General features: G+C 47.1%; 2 protein-coding genes across 2 annotated transcripts in view; both read left to right on the plus strand.

Moving 5' to 3' along the window:
- CBX7 (chromobox homolog 7) overlaps positions 1-9,147 on the plus strand; it is a 22,233-nt gene extending 13,086 nt beyond the window's left edge. Inside the window, exons 2-6 of the mRNA XM_009881880.1 lie at positions 1,118-1,161; positions 5,194-5,259; positions 5,792-5,858; positions 6,473-6,812; positions 8,886-9,147. Of these exons, the coding sequence (XP_009880182.1) occupies positions 1,118-1,161; positions 5,194-5,259; positions 5,792-5,858; positions 6,473-6,812; positions 8,886-9,034 (666 nt within the window). The 3' untranslated portion in view covers positions 9,035-9,147. The remainder of the gene's footprint in view (positions 1-1,117; positions 1,162-5,193; positions 5,260-5,791; positions 5,859-6,472; positions 6,813-8,885) is intronic.
- Positions 9,148-17,498: 8,351 nt separating this feature from the next.
- The window catches only part of LOC104283670 (neuronal pentraxin receptor-like), a 34,610-nt gene continuing 31,491 nt past the window's right edge, over positions 17,499-20,617 (plus strand). The window contains exons 1-3 of the mRNA XM_009881881.1: positions 17,499-17,535; positions 19,513-19,639; positions 20,481-20,558. Of these exons, the coding sequence (XP_009880183.1) occupies positions 17,499-17,535; positions 19,513-19,639; positions 20,481-20,558 (242 nt within the window). The remainder of the gene's footprint in view (positions 17,536-19,512; positions 19,640-20,480; positions 20,559-20,617) is intronic.

Below are 20,617 nucleotides of genomic sequence, written 5' to 3' on the forward strand. Positions count from 1 at the left end.
GTGGGGGGTGGGGGGAGTGTTCAGTTTGTGCAAAATCAGTGCTGGTGACAGCAAACCGGACAGCCCGCATCACGGGAGGGTTTGGGAAGGTTTGGTGGCCCGCTCGGTGGCTGAGTTTCCCCACGGGTGAAAAAGCTCTCTGTCCCCACAGGCCGTTAGGAGGATTAACCCGTAAGCACGCAGCGTGTAGAAGTCCTTTGGTGGGAAGTTGTGTGTAGGGCAGTGTCTCCACAGGTTGGGAAGCTGATGAGCCCCCCATGAGGAATACGAAAATCGTTCTCTGGCTCGAGTACCTGAGCTCTTTTCTCGCTGTATTGTCATGTAAAGGTGTCTACAGCTGCAACAGTGGGTGACCCCTCTGCTTCGAGGGCTGGTCATACTGCACGCACAAGGGCCCCTGCCGTGCTTTGGGAAGTGCTTAACAAGCCCCTCAGTAGAATAGTAAAGATTTTAATACTTGTGCACGTTCTTTGTGGAGCCCTTGAACGTGGTTTCCAATCGCTACACTTTTTTTTTTCTTTTTAAATCTTGTACGTAGAGTGAACAACTAAATGGATAACTGAAGTTCAGCTTTGAGCTGCTGTTTGCTTGGGTCAAAAGGCTGAGTGACTGTGATGGACCGAAGAGTGTTTGAGTAAAGCATGTAACAACTGGAAGGGAACATGCCAAAGAAATGCTTCATAGGTTCTGAAACACTGTATTTCTTGTCTCTGCTTAAAAAAAATTCCTCTGACACTTGCTTCTGGCATACATCTCCCTCTCGCATTTATGCGTGCTGACTTCTGGTAGGATTGCCTGTAAATGCAGGAGTGGTTGCAGTCTTGCCCTCCGGCTGGCTTTTGGGGTTCTGCCTGCTACGTTTCTGCAAAGGTATCATCCCAAGCTGATGGTAGTTCAAGCACTTTTAAATATCACCCCGCATGCCCTGTTTTCTGCAGAAAAAAGGTATAGCAAGTGTAGTTGAATAAGGAAGTGGCTTTGTTTTGAAAATAAAGTGGTGGGAAATGAGCTTTTCAGTTGCACAGTTTAGTCCTGTTGATTGGTTGTACCTCTTACTGTAGCCCATATTTGGTTGCAGAGTTCACCTGTTTTTTTTTCTCCCTTTTTCCGCCCTTAGGGTAAAGTAGAATACCTGGTGAAGTGGAAAGGATGGCCCCCAAAGTAAGTTGTGTTTTACTTGTCTTTTACTCTTCTTCTTTAATATTTGGTAATAGATTACACTGTATCTCTGCAACTGAGCATCTCATTCTTAATGGGTAACCTTTTGTGCCTTCTTCCAACAAAGATAAACAAAAGCAAAGAACCACAAACCAAACCCAAATCTATTTTCGGACTGGCAGTTGAGGGATACAAACCATGTGCCAGTATATTCTGACTGGGTTTTGCCACCACTGAAGTATTCCATTGAGATGCTTTCTAGATACAAATGTTTTTAAATTCATTATGAGTTCAACAGAGAACCCTGGTTCTTCTGAACTTGGAATGGCTCCTGCTTTTCTGAGTCAGCACCAAGAGGGCCCCACATTATTTTTTTAGGGCTATATTCAGTCTTTTAAAATAGAAAACAAGTTGATGGTCTTGTCTTGTCCTACTATTTCTCCTCTGCAATTCACAAGTGGAAAGGGGCAATGTTTCAGATTTATTGATTGTAGCCAAATGCAGGTGATCTTTGTCCCTTGGAAATTACCCCCATGCCTTTGTTTCCTTGTCTGAAACCTTCCATTATTTTGAGTGCCTTTTCTGCTTTTGCTTTGGTCGCTATGTTGCAAAAAAGGAAAAAAAAAAATTTTTGCAGTATTGCTGTGCACTGCTTACAGATACTTCTCTTATTAAAATGCAGTTGCCGCTGAAGAAGAGTGATTGCTCTGTGCCTAAACAGTCGGTAAAATGCTTTGAGATTAAAAGGATTAGGTAACTGGAGAATATTACTATGTTAGCTAGCGGTCTAGCTAGCTGGCCAACCCATATGGGGACCTGTCTTTGGTTTCGTGTTTGTAACTGTATGTGTGTGTACATACACAATGTGCGTGGGTATGACTACATTACACATGCGGTTGCACTGCACGTTGCTAAGCAAAGGGGGCTGCTTTTACTGGTTCATCCCTGCAGTTGGAAAGTGGGGCCTGCTAGGATGGTCCTGACAGATTGTACCTGGTGTCCAAGAAGTTGAAATGTGTTCCTGCGTGCCTAATCCTCCTGCCTAATCCTCGTGCTTATAGGACGTGCGTGAATATAAGCGGCTTCCCCTCTCTGGTGGTGGTGGGAGGGGGTGACTTTGTTCCTGACTGTAAGTTCTGCTGTCAAAGTGTCACCTTGTGCGCTTGTTGCCACATACTGTGGGTCAGCTCTTGGACTGCTTCAGCCTCCTAAGTAGCCAAGCCTAATTTAATCGCTGGTAGAGGTTGGGAAATGTATTTGTAGTCTGTGAGGCACCATCCCCTTTTGGCCAGAATACTGATGTTTATCCCATTCTCTTTTCAACAAATGCATTGAGGTTCTTCTTTTGTAAAGTCACTTGCCAAGAAGGTGGGCTGAGGCATGGCGTAATGTTCCTTGGACAGAGCAGCTCTTATTCTTACTGCTGCCTTGCATTGCCCTGCGTCTTGGAACTCTGAGGGAGCCAGAAACTCTCTTTTGGGAATTAAAAGCACAGCCTTCTGTGCAGGGAGCAAGGGGATGTCAGGGTTCCCTTCTTTTGATGCTGTGACATGTCCAAACACCTTCCTTCTTCCCCCAAACTCCAAATCTGAAGAGCACTGATTTTTTTCTCCCTTCCCCTCCCCTTCCATTTTAACTGTTCACTTGATGGTTTGAGTTGCTTAAAACAAAGATGCTTTGAGCATTGAAGTCGCTTTCATCCTGCTAGCAGTCTCTGTTCCTTGTTTCTAAACATACATATGCCTGTGATGGCACGCACACCGCAAGCTGTTTACTTTCAGCATATTCTGTATCCTCATCCCATGTCATATTTCTCTTCATTCCTCTCCCCAACCTTGTCACATTGCTCTTTGTAATCTCTGTACCAGTTATCCCATCATTCCCATCAGAGGCTTCATTGAAGGGAATAAGGATAGGTTAGTAGTTTGCTGCTTTCCCATGTAATTGATGTTTCACTTTTTTTTTCTTCTTTTTAATTAAAAATTCTTGTTAACACCCTGCACGTCAGATTTCTGGATTGTACTACTGGAGTCATGGAATGGAGGAGTTACAATCTGATTCTAGCTACAAGCTTGTTTACAACTTGTGTTGGAGTTAAGAGGGGAGGGGGAAGAGGAGGAGTAGAAGGAGGGGGAAGGAAGATCATATGATCTATGTTTTCCAGAGTGCCTGCTCTCTGCAGTTCTGCTGCAGCCTGGGCTCTGTGTACCCATATATATAGTTCTGTGTGCCTGTGTGTGTGTGCGCGCGCGCGTGGCAAACTGAACGATGTTTTTTTTTTATATGCAGTGTTTTGCCACTGCAGCAAAGCCAGAAACTGAGCTGCAGAGAAAAAGGCAACACCCACCGTTGTTTTTTTTTTAAAAAGCAAATCCCCTTTCTTCTCCTGCCCATGAAAAGCAATCACATGTCTTTTTCCCCCCCTTGTGTTATTATTTTTCTTAAATTTGTAGAGTGAGTGCCAGAATCCCTGCAGCTGGGAGGAAACCTTCCTCTGTTCAAACAGCATCTTGGCTTTGACAGCTCACAGTCAGGTTGCTGCAGGAGGCTTAAGCAAAGGAGGGAGGGAGGGAGGGATCAGCTGGTTATGAAGACATGTCTGTTCTTAACTCTCTGATGTACAGTGCCCCTTGGGATATCTGAATTTTGTGGGTTTGTTTCTCCCTTTTGTGAAAGAATTGTACTTTCATTTCTAGAACCATTCTCTAGGAATGCTCCTGTATTTCAGTACCTTTCTTCTGTCTCATGGAGAGATGAAAGGAAAATGTATTCCCAAACCACCTCCTCTGTGTACATATATGCATGTATCACATGCCCTCATGTGCAGCCTGTGCTTCATCCAGAAACATAAACAGCCTAAAATGCTTCCCCACTGTTTAAAGGCACTGATACAAATGCACCCTTGCCCACCTCCTCTCTCGCCCTCCTCCCCAGGGGCTGGGAGGTGCTCTGCTTCTGGGCCCCGGGCCTCGCGTTCCAGGAGAATTAATGTTCTGAGGCATTTGGGGTTTCAGACTTGCTTTCTTGCCTTTGAGTTTTTGTGATAGAGACATGCCACCCACCTCTTCTGGGCAAACATGACCCCTTAGAAGCAAGCATGCAGTGAGAACCACCTTGTGATTCTTTCACCTTCCAGAATGGGAGGTTTTGGTTGTTTCTCCCTGGTATTAAGTGCAGCTGTGCCCCTTGGGAACCAGTTTTGGCATTGCTTGCTGGGTGGGTTCAGACTGTTCCTGAGCATCTGGCTCCTGTCATAGCTGTCCAGCAATCGAGGAGGGAGGTGGGGCAGTGAGTGACACTTCATAGGCTACTTGCAGAGCATCAGGCTTATTTTGAGTTGTTTCGGTAGCCCTGACCACAATGCAGGTGGGTTCCTCCTGCACTAATACAGAAATACCGATGACCTCTGCTAGATAGAAATAACCTGCAGGGGGAGTCGAGCAAGAGTAGGAATAGTTGGAAGGTTGCCACCAACTTGCCTCAGGGCCCAGGTCTAAGCATGTTTAGTTGAATGGCATCAGTGGAGAAAAATTAAACTCTTATTAAATGAATACTTTCAGCTCCAGTGATTAGAGGTAATTAATAATGCAGGTGAGAAAGCGTACTTACTCTTTGAGCACTCTAAATTAAGAGAGACCTATTTTTCAGAAAGCTGTATCAGATCACGTCTCATTGTTCCATGGGGTTTGTTGGATTTGGGGGAGTGCTGCAGATGACACCTGTTTAGGCATTGACTTAAAATCAGTTTGTAAGTGTCTGCACAGGCTTTACAAACAGCATGGAGGGGGCCCTGGGGAGGAAAGCCTTCCCTGTTCTTCTGCAAAGAGCTGCTTGACGCTTGGCCCTGCCTGTTTTGGGAAGGGGAGGTGGTGTCTGCAGGAAGTTGAGGAGGGAATGGCTGGGATTCCTCAGGGCTCTCGCAATGTTGTGGCAGGCCCCACCGACCCTTGTGAAGACAGTATCCAGGGCCTCAGCATACTGGTAGCAGGCCTGCAGGGAGAATGTTTACTTTATATTCCTCATGTTTTTCTTCAGATACAGCACATGGGAGCCAGAGGATCATATCTTGGACCCTCGCCTGGTGGTGGCTTATGAAGAAAAGTAAGGGCGCATGTTCTTCCTCTCCTTGGACACAGGAAAAGGAAATAGCGTCTGTATTTCATAGTGTGCATAAAGTGGCCCTGTTGTCCCTACTTCAATCAAACATGACCTACGTAGCAATGAATCCTGCTTGATTTCTGTACCCTGGTGTTGGCTGAGGTGGACAAGACAGGGTTAAAACAGCTTTGATCAGCACTGTTCTGGAAATGAGGCCAAGAACAAGCAGCATTGAGCCAAAGAGCAATCAGTCTCAGGTTTTAATCGGGTCCAGGGCTGGACCGGAGTGATGCGAGGTGATAAGTTTCTCTAACCCATCCTTGATCAGCTGAGTCAGAGAAATTCCCTTATTCCCTTATTGCAAGGCTTTCACTCCTGCAAGAAGCAATTCTGGGATGTTTTCCAAGCCCACGCTGGTCACTATTGGGTTTTAACGAAGGAAAGGAGGGAGCTGTGCTGTGAAAGGTAGAAGTTCCAACTAGGTTATGTGCCATGGTATTTAGTACTCTGTTTGATTTGTGTTCCTCTTTCACAGGGAAGAGAGAGACCGTGCATCAGGGTACAGGAAGAGAGGCCCCAAACCAAAGCGCCTCCTACTGCAGGTAGCCTCTCGCTCTTCTGTGTATTTCTAACTCATTAGCTGCTGTGCTGCTCCTCTGCTCACAGGGAGGTGGAAACTGTCTGTTTGCTGTTTCGTGGACAAAACTGGAGGTAACAAGCTAACACAACAACGTGAAATCAGTGGGTAGGCAGATAGTTTTAACCTGTTAGCTGAAGAGCTAGCTAACTTGTATTTAAAAAAGCAAAACAAAACAAAAAAAACCCAAACCAACAACAGCTCTTGCTCTCTGAACTGGGGTTTTATAAACTTTGGGCTTGGGTGGTTGCAGGTTACCTGGTTTGCATGCTCTTGTAATTTCATGTTGGGCTTGGACTTTCCATCATGTTAAAGGTAGCCACTGGTTGGAAGCGGAGTTTCAGCACACTTTGACTGTTGCCAAGCAAAGCAGCCAATCCTAGGAAGCACATATTAGGAAGAGCTTAGATGGCAGTTTAAGAGGTGAAAGAAACAGTGTTGTAGAGGCAGCATAACTCATCCTAGCTCATCTAGGTGTTCAAAGACTGAACAAAGAAGAGCTTCCTGGCTCCCAGGTGGGAGCCCTGGGTGTGTTATCAGATTTCCACTCTGACCCTTGCTGCATTGATGTCTTGGCAGCGGCTGTATGGCATGGACTTGAGGAGTGCCCACAAGGGAAAGGAGAAGCTCTGTTTCTCTCTTGCGCGGAGGTTTGGAGGAGGAGACAGTAGCCTGCCAGGGTCCAAGCCAGGGCAGGCAGAGTTCCCGGAGAAGACTGGGGGAGCGGTCCTGCCATTCTCTCTCCGGAAGCAACGCAAAAACCAGAAGTACCTGCGACTGTCAAGGAAGAAGTTCCCCCGCATGGCGAGTCTGGAAAGCCGAAACTGCAGGCATGAGTTCTTCCTGAATGATGCGGTGGGCCTGGAGGCCAGGCAAGATGCTGAGGACTGGGAGGCCATGCAGCACACCAGCAAAGAAGGTAAGGCCAGACACCCCTTGGCCGTGAAGTTCTCGAGCACGCGAAGGATGCACTGCATGCTTCCTCCTTGCTTGCCTCATCCTAGGATTGTGGTTTAGGTCAGGTCCTCAGAGCAGCTCTCACTGGCTCACATTGAGGCCCTCTTGTCTGCAAGTTCCTTCTTGTTCGGATAAATAGCACAGATTAATCTGCTTTTTTGGTGCTGTTGCCTCTCTGTTGTCTTATATCAGTGACATCCCTTCTAGTGTTAGAAAACATGCAGAAGATACTGCAAGTTATTCCCCTCTTACAGTTTCCTTGCAGCAGAGGTGACATGCAGGTGTGATAGTGATGAACTCTGTCCACATATCCATATGTGTTCAGCCTGCTGCTCTGCTAAAAGGAGCTTGGCTGGCAGTAGACAAGCTTGGACACCAGCACTCTTCTCATAGTGCTGTTTTGAGGAGTGTACAAGAATGCCGCTAAGAACCTATAATACCTTCTTCTGCCCCCTTCTTCCCTTTCCTCTCCACACCCCACGTCCTCCAAAGTCTCTTGCTACAGAGCTATGTGAAAGGGGGATGAGAGATGACGTGAGGATGGTAAATCCTGCCTGATGCCACTGAGTAGGCAGCATGAGTGTAGGCACGGGAGATGTCCAAGCATATTTGGCATTTTGGGGAGGGATACCAGCATCTTGTGCAGGAGGGCTGTGGGATGTGCATGTTGCTCTGAGTTACCAGGGAAACTCTATCCCTGCATTAGTAGAGCTTCTGAAGGCGTAGCTTTCCTGAGGAGTGGAAAACTGGGGCTTGTGCTGCTTGTAGTAGCTAAGGGAATCCTGTTACTCCTTGCTGGGAGTAGCTGTTAGCCAGACTGGATTAGGCAGTATTTGGGGGAGAGGACTATGTTCTAGAGTCAACACTATCCCCTCCTTTTTGAGAGGGACTTTAACAGCACCCAAAATCCAGGGAAGCAGCAATGGGAGTAGCAGCACAGAGGAACCCAGTTTGGCATCCTGGCAATATGCAAATGTGTGGGGCTGTTCCCCCCCTTAGAAGCACTAGGCTCTAAAGCACTTGGGGATCAGAGGAGTGAACGGCCCTACAGAAATGTGAAACTGTTTTTGTTCTCCCCTTGACACACAGCCTGCATGGAATTCCAGTTATTGTTAGAGGGGATTGGGCTCTTTCTGAGGTGAAAGTAGGCACCCCAGGTATTTGAGACAGAGGGCAGGAAATACACTCTTAAGGGGCCCTTCTTCCTTGCCTGGGTTAGGACAACAAGGTATATAGTACAGGTGTAGTGACAGGGAGAGGGTGTTTTCCTTCCTCTCTGTGTATTTTTTGTGGTTGTCTCTGGGGATTGGGGGGAGGTGAGGCTTCGGGTGGCAGAGGGACTGATAACTATTCTTACAGTGAGAAAGTGCAGGGATGCTTGGTTTTCATGTATGGAGCTATCAGAGAGCAAAGGAAGGATATGAGAAAGGGAGAGCAGCTTCTCCATGAAGCAGTATTGATGGGTTTTTGAGAGAATTGCACCCAGGCTGCATTGCAGGTGCAGTGCAGGGAAGAGTCTCCATTTTGGGTTCCTTTGACTTCCGTAGGAGTATCTGAAAAGTGTGTGTAAGGGTTTGTGATTTTTGACTTCAGCAGGGTAGGATATTTACAAGCAGGTGAGCTGACACCTGGGTGATCTGCTTTTCTGACACAGAACCAAATTAGGGCCTGAGATGGGGTGAGAAGTATCAGGGAAATGTGGATGGTTAGACGAGCTGGGTGTTGTTACAGGGTCCTTTGACCTCTGTGTAGGCTGTTCCAGTGCTGGTGTGTGTCTGGACACCTTTGCTACTCTCCTTTTTCCATTACATCCTGCAGTGATCCTCCATTTTCCCTTAGCCTCTGAGGGGAGGGCTTGCCCATGCTCTTTCTTGCCTTGTATGTGCAGACTCAGTACAGGCTGATTTCACCCACTGTTTGTCAGAAAGGAGGCCCCTGTTTCATACTTCCCTTCTTTCTCTTCTTCCTCCTTCCTTCTCCCTCACCCTCTCTCTCTCTCTCACTAACATGCTTTTATCTGCCTCTCCTTCTGCAGCAGATGTGGATGGCAGTCTCCCTTGGATTCCCACTGTGCCCCCCAGTGAAGTGACAGTGACAGACATCACGGCAAACTCCATTACCGTCACTTTCAGAGAAGCACAAGTGGCTGAGGGCTTCTTCCGAGACCGGAGCGCGCAGTTCTGAATCTCCATTTTCAGTGCTCCCCAAAACTAGTGTTTTTAGGGTGGGGCTAGGGAAGGGTTATTTTATCCCTTAAGAAAAAAAAAAAAATCCAAAATGTCTCCTCTTAAAATGTTTACAGACACTTTTTTTTTTTTTCTCTTCTCTGTTTTCCCCTTTCAGATACGCAAAAAAGGGCAGTATAGGGGGTGTGTGTTTGTCATTGCTTTGTCCATCTGAAAAACTGACAGCCCTTTCCCTGGCAAAGACTCCTCTCCTAGATGTGAAAGCAGCAAGCTGAACAATTCGCCTTTTATCCTGTTAAGTGGCGGCAGCTGCATTTGTGGGGAGAGGGCATGTGGAGGTGGAAAGAGAGCTGGATCTCTAGCCTGCTGCCTTGTTCTGCAATTGATATCCCTTGGATAAAGATACATCTCTGTGGATTGCTCTTCCCACCTTCCTCCTCCCTCTCTTCCTGCAGCAGTGAGAGGCAATGGATCCTACCTGTGTAGATAACTCCAGCCTGTTAAGACTTTCTCTCCAGTGCTGTTTTCCCTGTGCCGTGCTGTCAGGACTTCAGAATCATATTTGCCTGTCTGTGGTAAGTCAGTCTTTGCAGGATGGGTCCGTATAGACAGCAGAGGTTTCTCCCTTTGATTGTTGATCATGCGGAAAGACTGAAATGCATCTCTGAAATCTAGATTGGTGACGTAAATTCAATTTGCCCTCATTAAAAGCTCAGAAGCCCAGCGCAGTCGAGACATACCATTCTGTATATGCTAAACAGGATTTCTAGGCTCAGCTCAGCTGTGTGAGGAATGTGTTATGGAAAGTGGGGTGTTCTTACCCTTGGCCAAATTCAGTATTAATAACAAACGCTGCCCTGAATCTGTGGTAATAAGTTGGTTGAAAACTGATTCCTCTCCCTTGGGAGGAGGGGCTAATACGACAACCGAAGCATTGCCTGGCACTGCAGAGATATCCAAGATACTGGCACAGGCCCAGGACACAGGAATTGGACAGAATTGAGCTAGAAATGGACCTTGATTAGCAGCAAATTCTTTTCTTGAATCCCATTGAGGGATCCAAGGTAAACAACATGTGGGGAAGGCACATATTAGATTTGAGGAAGGGAGAAAATTCTTAGCAATCAGAGTTCTTGGATTGTACTGCCTGCGTAATATTCTTCCGTGACTCCAGTCTCCTCACAGTATCTGTGATACTGTAGTACTTTACTGATGCGAACTTCCCCTTGGAAGGCTTAAAAATCTTTGCCATGGAAAGTGGTCTGCATTTCAATAGACCCTGCCTGATCTTGCACTTAAAAATGCCTTGTGCTGGACTGCCTGTGACACTTTGAGGTTTTTGAAGAATTGCTGTATTTTGAGTTGGTAGTTTAGCATAGCATCTGTTCTTGCACATATGCATGTTCTCTTCCATTTTTTGTAAAGCAAATTTTATTTAAATAACTAAAAATTTTAAATATAGACCTTTTCCTATGGAAAGCAAGAAAAGTAAGCTAGAGTCTTAAGATGGGAACTGCAGGACAGACTGCTGCAGGGTAACATTGGCTACTGTCATGATTACTTTGTTTCCTCTCCCCACCCCTCCTGAAGCTCTGTTATCTGCTATACTTACTCTAAATGAAGCTACGAGCCTTCTGAGCTCTGAGGTGGACACCTGTTGAAATCAATGTGTTCCCTTGGCTGCTGGCTGCCGTATTTGGGAGCTCTGGGGCTTCTGGTCCTCCAAACATCTACTTTTTGCAAGGTGCTTGGACTGCCCCTATGGTTTTTATTAGAAGCGGGTTTTACCTCAGATGGGGTATGGCATCTCAGTGTAGACTTAGGATTTGCCCTTCCATCTCAAAGCTGTTTTAGTAGGCCTGTCTTCCACTGTGTCACAGCGGTTTCAGGACCACTGGGAAGATCTTAAATTTCTGGACTAACCTTTTGTCTCTCAAAGAAGTGACATGAGAGTTTTATTATGGAGAAATCTGAGAGGGTGAAAAGTGGAAACTGGGGGGAAGGGGAATTATGTGGTGGGAGGAAGAGTGAGTGGGAAAGAAGCTTACAATAGCTAGCAAGGGCAAACTGATGAGCTAAGCATGCAGGCTCAGGATGTTTTTTGAACGTGGGTGTCCAGAGCGAGGCTTCTGAATCTGGAGTTGAACCATATAAACAGGATCACCCTCTTTTGCAGGATGTGGGGTCAGACAGTGTTGTCATCGTCAGCCCCACATACACCCCCTCTTCCTGACACCTGCCAAATGTGCTGAATACCTGCATCTCTCTTTTGTTGTGACATTTGGACACACCGCATGGCTGAGTCCATTCTTGAGGGTCGTAGCAGGTCAGGTAGTTATGGTTGCAGAAGCATAATACTTTAGCTTATTTTTAAAAAATCCTGAGTTCCAGCTCATCCTGCTAAATCTTCATGGCATTTATAAGATCTAGCTTCTTTAATCAAAATGCAGCTATTGCCACCTTTGTCCTGTCTTCATCTTGGTGTACAAATACACCAAAAAATCTTCCTATTTTTGAAGGTTCCTGGCTTTGGCTGACATCGGAAGCAATACCAATCCTGTGTTAGGAAAGAGCTTGTCCTAATAAACTGTATTTCTATCCTCTGCTTTTCTGTCCACTCACCAGCTGAGACTTCTCAATGTTTTGTTTTGGCATTTCTCTTTAAACATCTTTTCTTCCTCTTGCAGTGGAGTTTTCAAAGACCTGTGGTGGTCTTTCAGAGAGGATCTACCCACAGCTTTGTATCTTAATCATTTTTTATGGGTCAGGCTAGTTTGTGTTCTGCTGGTGACTAATCATCTCGCTACACAAAGTGTTGAACGAAGTACCTGGCAACCATGCTGCTTTGTGTACAGCTCAATGAAGAGTTAACACTTACCAGGTTAAGATGCAACAAGTTGCATGTGCATGGGTTTGGTCTGTGTGTGTGAGGAGGAGGTTGTGGTAGGAAACTAAGCAGTTACTGTGTTAGGGTGGACTTTTTTTTTTTTTTTGACATTCATGAATTCTTGCTTATCTTAAAGATCTGTTTGAGAAGATTTTTCTCTTGGTCTTTTTAAAATGTGGCTCTGTTCCATATTGTCTGGTGGCATATTGTTGTAAACTTCCTTGGTAGAGCTGGCCTTCGGGGAGTTCAAAATTAGCTTTATTCCACTTCTGCAGGTGTAGAGATGTATGGGGGTTTTCCTTGTGATGGCAAGAGAGGTTGTCTGGGTTTACTTGTCTCTTCCCCCTGATACTGTCCATCTGCTAGTTCCACGCAAAATCTGAAAATTGAATTGGGACCTCTTGGACTAACATATCATGAAAATCAGATGCTGTGCTCAGAGCTTTGTTAAGCATTCTGTTTGATTAGAAGAGCCAGAATAGCATCCAGCTGAAGCTGAGTTTAATAATTCTATTTGAAGCACAAGCTGAGAATAGAAATGGGTTAACTCTCTCATACCTCCTTTGGCTCCATGGCTGTAAACAAGAAAAACAAACTTCAGCCAGTGGAAATTACTGAACTGTACGCAAGAAACAAACTTCCTGAAGAAGAACTGTTCTAATAGTCATTCTTAGACCTGTTTCCATGTGAGAATTTACCAGCCACATTTGGGGGACAGAAGTTTTTATTCCATAGATCTTCTCACAGTGAACCCACTGTATATGTGACAGAACTGAGGGGCTTCGTGAGATTGGAAAACCTTTATTGTTAACACTGTGGTTAAAAAAAAAAAAAAAAAAAAAGGAAAGGACGGGATAGGAGTGCCTCAGTTCCTGGATGGTTATAAACTAGATGTTATTGCTCTCATATTGGAACAGCAAGTTTTAACACATAAATAGCGTCATTAAGTAGCCTGGTAGCTCCTGCATGCTCCTTATTGTCTTGTGTTTGCTTGGGGCCCTTCTGCTTGGGCAGTCGGACCAAGGTGGGGGCATTTTGTTTTGGTTTGGTTTGTTTTTTTTTGCTTTTTCAAGCAAGGCTAGCATATTATTGTGAGAACACCCAAAAGCAGTTCCATTTGCCAAAATAAGCCCAAATTTGTTAGTGAATTGACCCTTGCTTATGTTGGAGCCTCAGACAGAAAGAAGCTTATTGAGAAATGAATGGCTTTTTTTGTTGTTGTTGTTAGTGTTGTGAAACTGTCCAGAATTGTTCTGGTGTTTTGTGACTGAATGTATAAAATTGTTTGTTCACCTCACAGGGGGCCCTTGGCCCCAGTACTGTTTCCTGCTGTACGCCAGCTAGTGCTGTTTGATGGTTTCACTGGAATAGAGAAGGGAGGCCTTGCACAGGTCAAAAAATAGGCAGGGTGGCTCATGCAAGCCCTTTGGTGGTAGCCACAACAGAGGCTGGGGTGCGGAAGACAGCAGCGAGGGCTGTCAGCCACATCCATGTATTTGAGCAAAGCTAAATCTACCCCCACCCCTCCACCCCTTCCTCTCCTCTCAAGCTTTAAGTTTGCACTTTCTGAAGTAGGGTAAGAGCAAAAACATCCTTTTTTAAAGCTAATTGGTATCTACCCGACTTCTGTTCCTCCCCTGCTTACCCTGCAGCCTAGGAAGAAGAGGGTAGTGGGCCTTTCTAGGAAAATAGTAGTAGCAGCTGCTTGTCAGGGAAGGAGTTGCCTCAGAGTTGCTCTTGCTAGGCGGTTGAGGACAGGCCTTTGGGTGAGCTGGCAGTTGAGAGAAAAGGCGTGTTAGAAGTGTACAGAACTTTTAGTGAAGCTGATCCCTTGCATCAGTGGGTGGATGTCCCTTGGAGTTCTGAGTGGACCCTGTGGAGAGGAGACAGTCAGCGCTGCATTTGTGTATCCATCTTTCACCATTCAGGAAACCAAGGGGGTTGCGTACGGTAATAGCTTGCATTGGGTAACTTGTACATGGGAATGTATAGCATTGGCACATGCAGGTAAAGGGAACACGCTTTTGCCGTGCTTGTGTAAAACAGTTTTCCCCAAGGGCATGGTAAATTTGTTTTGAGACAGTAGCTTATGATCATGAGACCATGTTGTCCTCTGACTGCTGAACTTACCGTTCTCGCAGAGAAAGCCTAAACCTTCTGGGTGTCGAACCACCTGGATTCCACCCCAAGCAGCTGGTCAAGATGGGAAGGCCTACAAAACAGCCCCAGGACAACTGGAAGGAGAGAGAAGCAATCATGTAAAATTGAATTCAGACCCTTCAAGTCCTTCCCTGTAACAAGCACTTCCTGGAGTGATGACCCCTTTTTCTCTTCCAGCTCTCTTGCCCTTGCACCCTTAATTTGTGAAAGTACAGTGGCTTAGCAGGGAGCAGGTGGGAGATGATCCCTAGTTAACTGGCAGTTGTAGAGAGGAGCAGAGCATGTAATGGCTGATAGGGGGGAGATGGATTGCTACCAAGTTGGGCTGGAGTAGAAGCTTTGCTGCTGAGGTTGTTTCTATCTGCTGTGAGCTGCTCTGCAAAGATGGTTGGGGTTCTTGTCTGAAATGCGGTGTGGATGATGTCTGAGAGTGCCAAGCGGATGTTGAAAGGGATAGCTCGTAAGACTGTTCAGAACCTCTTATCACAGCCTATCTTGTTACTGGGGTAGCAGAATTTTGGCTGGGAGGGGGATTTTGGAGGAGGAGGAGGAAAACCTTTTATTATTATTATTTTTTTTTTTTTTTTTTTTTTAACCAGAAAATGTAGTGTCAGCAAAAAAGAGCTTTTTGCAAAAAATTTTTTTGGCTTTTAAACCTGAAGTATGTTTTGAAGCACTTTGGAAATGCAAAGCACTAGGAGTGCTAACTACTCCTTATCGTCTGTCTAAAAGTGGCATTTGAAAAGCAAAAGATGTATCTGTTTCAGGCCGCTGGCTGCTCCTTATCATTTTTCCAGAGCTGCCACCCAGCCCTGTGCCTCCCGCCCAGGGCTACAGGGGGAAGCGTGGTCCACAGCCGAGTGAAGGAGGGCTCCCTGAGGGAGGAGAGGGGACCTGCAGGGTCCCTCACTCGTCTTCAGTGTGCGGGTTGGCTTCCTCCCTCCCCACCTCCTTTGGCTGAGGAAAGGGAAAAATGAAGTTGAGTTTCAGTTTGAGTGGTCCTAGTCTGGAACTACGACCACTTCTTCCAGCTCTGGAGACATCTTTAGAGTGTTTCCTGTCTGAAAAATTGCACCTTATTAGCTTAGTTGAGGAATGGGGAGAAATCTGTCCTTCTGCAGGGAGTGGGGAGAGGAAGGGAGGGTGAACCAGGTCTTCAGTAGCCACTGGATTCTTCCAGAGGCTGTTTTCCTCACCTCATCTCCAACACAACAGCAACAAAAGAACTAAAATCATGTAGATGAAGCTTTTGTTCTGCGTATCTCAACAACCTTTTGAGCAGGCTAAAATGAGACAATCTTTTTTTCCTCACTTGGCCAGCTCTACAGCTGGGGGAACCCCAGTTCTCTCACTGGGTTTTCAGCACCAACCTTTTCCCTCAGTGTACACGCATCGTTTGGACTCTTTTGCACACCGACTCATCTAATTTGGTATGCTTCCCTTCCGTTGGAAGTGGAAGATGGAGGATGGGGTCAGTTAGAGGGGAGGGTCCCAAATTATTTTTGTTCTTGTCCCTTCGGTTGTTGCTGTTGTTCCTGTCAGCACGCTAGAGTATCTGAGTCTTTGCACACAGAAAGCTTCCTTTTGCACAGAATGAGCTTCTAGCTTTTGTACAGACTAATTGAATGTATTTGGGGAGGGGGGGAAATAGGGAGTAAACCAATTCCAAACAAACCAATCAGAGTATAATGCCTTTTCTGAGCGAGTATGTGCTGTAAAAGGAGATTGTAATAGCAAAGGGAGGGCAGGCTCAAGTATAATTTGACACAAAGTGTGGTTTTATTTTTGTACTGATACGGATAAGAGACTGTACAGCATCTATTTATTTAGATGATTTATGTGGTAAATGTTGCAAACAAAATTATTAAAATATTAAATATGAGAACTGACATTTACCTAATGGACTGTTTGTGTGGTCATTTACCTCCCCTTGCTTTAATTCTCAGCTGAGTTATTTTCCGCCAGTCACTTCTGTTGGTATAAACATGTAGCGTGGCTGGAAAAAGAATGGAAAATGTGTGTGCTTGCGTGAGAAAGGTCAGTAAGGAGGGATCGATGAAGAATGGAGCCTGCAAAAGGCTGTTTCTGACATTACTCATTACTTTGATTCGAGGAGGTTAGGTTTTTATTAATTTTTAACCCACTGGGTAAGTTAGAGCTGTACAGAGGTGACTTGGGACAGTTGGTCCTTGATGGATTAGAATTTGACGAGGAGAACACTGATGGCAGGGTGGCTGCTGCTCTGGGTTTAGGGATGTTAGAATTCTTAATGTCCTTGCACAATGCTGCAGTGCCAGGACAGCTCTGCCAGCACCAGCCGGAGGAGAACGCTGGTGTGCCCCATATCCCGCATCTCCTGTGGGAATGGAGAAAACATGATGCGAGGCCTGGGCTGCCAAACACGGTCCGTGCTGGCTGCCAGCTGGGAAGCTGCTCTCCTCCAAGCCAAAACCTCAGGTGGGTTGGCTTGCAGGGATTTCAAGGAGCTCCCTGGGAGCACAGGAGCTCCTGGGTAGAGTTTGGCCCCTGATTCACCACAGGTAACACAGGGCTTAGCCAAGGAGCCCAAATCCTGGCACTGCTGATACTCTGTGGAGAGACTCTCACAGTACCATGTAGTCAACTTTGGTTTCTGACTTGCCCCCTCAAGGCGTGTGCCTCTCTGTCCGCTGTGGAGGGGGAGGCTAGCTGGTAATTGAGGTGCCTCAGCCAGGGAATGGGGCTGTCAGATGTCTCCAGTAGATGTAAGGTGGGGGTGAGCCCTGCATCCCAACGCAGCTATGACGTCAATCACAAAAGCACGCAGAGCAAAAGCGGAGGGGGGGTGGGGTGCATTTCCTGAGTCGGTCATGGCTCAAGGCAGCGTGGTTAGGTCTTGCCCGTGTTACCAAAGCGCAGTCAGCGTGCTCTCCCTGAGCCGGGGAGGCTGGATTTGAGTGATGGCATAGGAACAGGACTCCAGCCAGCCACTTACGCTCTGGCAGCAGCGAGAAAGTCAGGTGAAGTTGTAAGAAACTGCAGTGCAGAGTTACGGGAAAGCCTACTCCGGAGATTGTTTCTTCCTACCCCTGCCAATGCTGCAGAGGCTGGCTGGCACTAGAAACTCGTAACGGCTTGTCCTTTCACATGCATGTGTTGGTTGGATTAAAGGTTAATCTGGATAGTACTTTTTTTTTTTTATAATAATCTGTTGCTATGCTGCCCCTCTGATCCGTGCAGTGCAGCTGGCTTGCGTTGTGCAGCTCTCCCAGTAGGATGGATGCCGGAGAACAAGGGCAGTCAGCTGTGCCACAGGATGTGCCCCAGGCCCCTGCTACGGTGGGCAGCACCCGAAAGGGGAAGAAACCACATGGTTTGAACAGCTCGGTGTTCTCCAAGAAGCATGGAGTGAAACACAGCACATGTGGCCGCAACGATGGCGAGTGTTGTCAGGAAGCTGGCAGTCACCTCCTGTCTGTTCCGCGCCACTCACCTTCCCTGCTCTCAGTCTTTCTCTCCCCAGTGTTTTGGTCCCTGAAGCGACTGTTGTTTTTGAAGCAAGGACGCAAGGAACCCTGGGGGACTTGTGTCATCACCCTGACCCAGTAGCAGCCTGGGTGGCTGGGCCTGCTTTGGGAACTCGTAGGCAGGCCCCAGGGATATCACAGTACCCCAGTGGTGTAGGCACAGCACGAACACCAGGGGCCTTCTCCTCTCTCTACTACAGCAAAAAGTTAACAGGCTGGAGGGGTGGTTGTTCTGACCACCACTGAGCCACCCATGACTGCTGCACGGGGAGGTCCGTGGTCAGCTCCAAGGGGTCTGTCTTTGCTCTTGTGCATTTCAGAGTCGCAGCTGGGAAATCTCACCCTATTTTGACATGGATGACCGTAGTGCCAAGGGCTTGCATAAAAAACGATGCAGCATTTGCTGGAGGGTCTGAGGTGTGTGCCGCTGCACCGGCTCCTGGCGTAGGCCAGGGAGTGACCGTTTCTTTACAGAAATCTGCTGCTCCTGACCACGACCTCCCTGGAGCTAACAGCAACGGAGCCGGCTGATCAACCCTTGTAGCTGTTCTAGCGGAGATAAGTGGCTGTTGCTCCTGCCAGGTCACGCGTCCGCAAAAAAATGAGCCTGGAGGCAGCTACCGGCTTTGGGCAGGTGAGTTTCCCATTATCTAGTGCCATTTAACAAAAATCAACAAAAATTTTCTTGCACCTGCTGCTCTCCCCCTGCACTGGCACACCGCTTGCCAGGGATTCTGGTGAGAAAGGTCTTGTTGCTCCCCCGAGGCTTATCGCTTCCTGGCGCTGGCTTCGCTGTGCTAGGAAGAATTGCTATGGTGTAGCCTATGGCACCAGGGTCTTGAGGGCAGCGAGATGCCAAAAAAATACTTTATTTCAGTGCCCGTAGTGAACAATAGCTGTTCCGGGAGAGCTATCTTCGCAGGTTGTGGGGTTTTTTTCTTCAAAAAAAAAAAAAAGTGTTTTACTGGAAATGTGAATGAAACAAAGGAAATACCCAACAATGCTCTGAACAGCTGGATATTCTGCCGCTATTTTGCTTTGTTGAGAGTAAAAGTTAGATGAAAGTGCCTGGGGTTGGGCAATACCTGTAACAATGGCTGCTCACAGTGCTGGCAGCAGCTGCTGTGGCTGGAAAGAAGGTCCTGCTGACAGGTGGAAGGAGAAGATAACTGGGAAGAGCACATGGAGCGCTCTCAAATGCTGCTGCACCTCCTGGCCCGTGGATGGGGGGGGACCGCCTCGTGCTCCTGCCCCGAGGGGAAGTGTGATGCTCATCACTCCTACCTCTGTTTGGGGACAAGGCTGTCCATCACAGCTGCTGCAGGTGTGTTTGCGTAGCTGTGTGAGGATTTTTCCCCCATTTGGTTTGGGAGCGCCTGCTTTTTAGGGTGGATGATGTTGATGGTTGGAAGTTCAGTTATTTGAGGCTCAGCCACAAGTGTAAAAGCGGTTGTTTGAACAAAGTGAACAGTAATAAATAACGCCAATTTAAATGTGGATGGTGTTAATGAACACTTAATGTGCAAAGTTAAAAGCAGTTTAAAAAGTGAAAAGCAAAATGCAATGGGTGTGATCGACTTGTTCTTTTGAAGTCACCTTCAAGCATATAAAGAATTGAGATTCCAAAAAGTGTCGTCTAGAGGAATGGGGCAGCCCAGAAGGACCTGTCCCGTTCTAGGTGACAGTCTTGAGTGATCCGTCTGGGGGTTTGTTCTCAGCTGGCCTGTCATGGCAAACACCTGAGAAAGGGCCTCTTACAGCCTATTCTCAAAGCAAGTGATATGACCTAAATGCAGAATTATCAGCGGTGAAGTACACTGTGGTTCAGTCCCTGACCACAGAAACACCTTGTTCTCAGAATTGTTCGCATCTCCTGAACCCCCGGTCCATGTGACTGTCCGTTTGCCGTCTCTTCTCTGTCAGCATTCAGCAACCTCTCCATCCACCTGCCTTTGAATGAGGACAAGGCGGTGGGGAACGCGTCCTCTCTTGGGGTCACTTTTACTCTGGTCAGAGAGCTTGTGGTGGCTGCAACATTTCAGCTGCTAAGGTGAAAAAGAACAAAATGCTGTAACAGATCTTGCCCGAATGGCAGACAGTGAGGAAAACGCTCATTCTCCTCCTACCTGCCCACCTTGATTTTTGGGAAATCCATCCCAGCTGGTACTGATTAATACAGCTATTTCCAGAATATCCTCCTTCTGGGCAGAACTTCTGAGCCAGAGGTGGAAGGGGGAGGCAAAGGGTCAGCAAAGGCCCCAGGGGCTCTGAGTGCTCCCTGCCAGGCTAAAAATCGGGCAGCAGAGGGATGCCGATGCTCTGCAGGTACCTGGTGAGCTCATGGTGGGTTGAGAAAGCAGCAAAAGCAGGATGGCCGTTGCCTACAGCCCTCATCACAGCTCCCCCTTCTTCCAGAGGGTCTCATTCCAAAATGCACCCCCTGCTCACCCTAAAAAACGGAGATAAAGCGGGAGAATACGCTGTCCTCCTGTGCTAGGTGGGACCTCCAGGTGATGGAGGACCACGAGCTCCACACGAAGACGGCTGCAGGGCCCCGAGCTTCCATTTTGAATCGGCAGCGAATGATCTGTGACTGAGAATTTTTCTGCCTGTCTTTTTAGCACCTGCGAGAGAGCGTAAAGCACGCTGCAAACTAAATAGGATTTTGCAGTAACACTCAGGGCAGGGAATTCCTCTAAGTGACTTAACATTTTTCTATTATTTTTTTTTTTTTAAAAGGTTTATGTAGCACACTTGGCCCATTTACCTTGCAGTACCTTATACTGGCTCAAAAATGAGGGCACATCCAAGCGCCAGCCAAAAGGCAAAAAGGAATAAAGAAGAAAAAAGAGGATTTAAGGGCCTTTATTGTTAGTTTTTTGCCTTGGTAGGTACTTCAAGACCGCCTACTTGCCCGCGTACCCCCCGGTGCCACCCCACCGCCTGGAGGTGGGTGACGCCGCCTCTGTGTGTGCAGAAGGAGGAGAGGCGGCTGCGCAGGCCCCGCCGCCGCCCCTGTTTTTAAGAA

This window comes from Charadrius vociferus, unplaced genomic scaffold (assembly GCF_000708025.1).
Source record: "Charadrius vociferus isolate BGI_N301 unplaced genomic scaffold, ASM70802v2 scaffold413, whole genome shotgun sequence".
In the NCBI taxonomy this organism is placed as follows: domain Eukaryota; kingdom Metazoa; phylum Chordata; class Aves; order Charadriiformes; family Charadriidae; genus Charadrius; species Charadrius vociferus.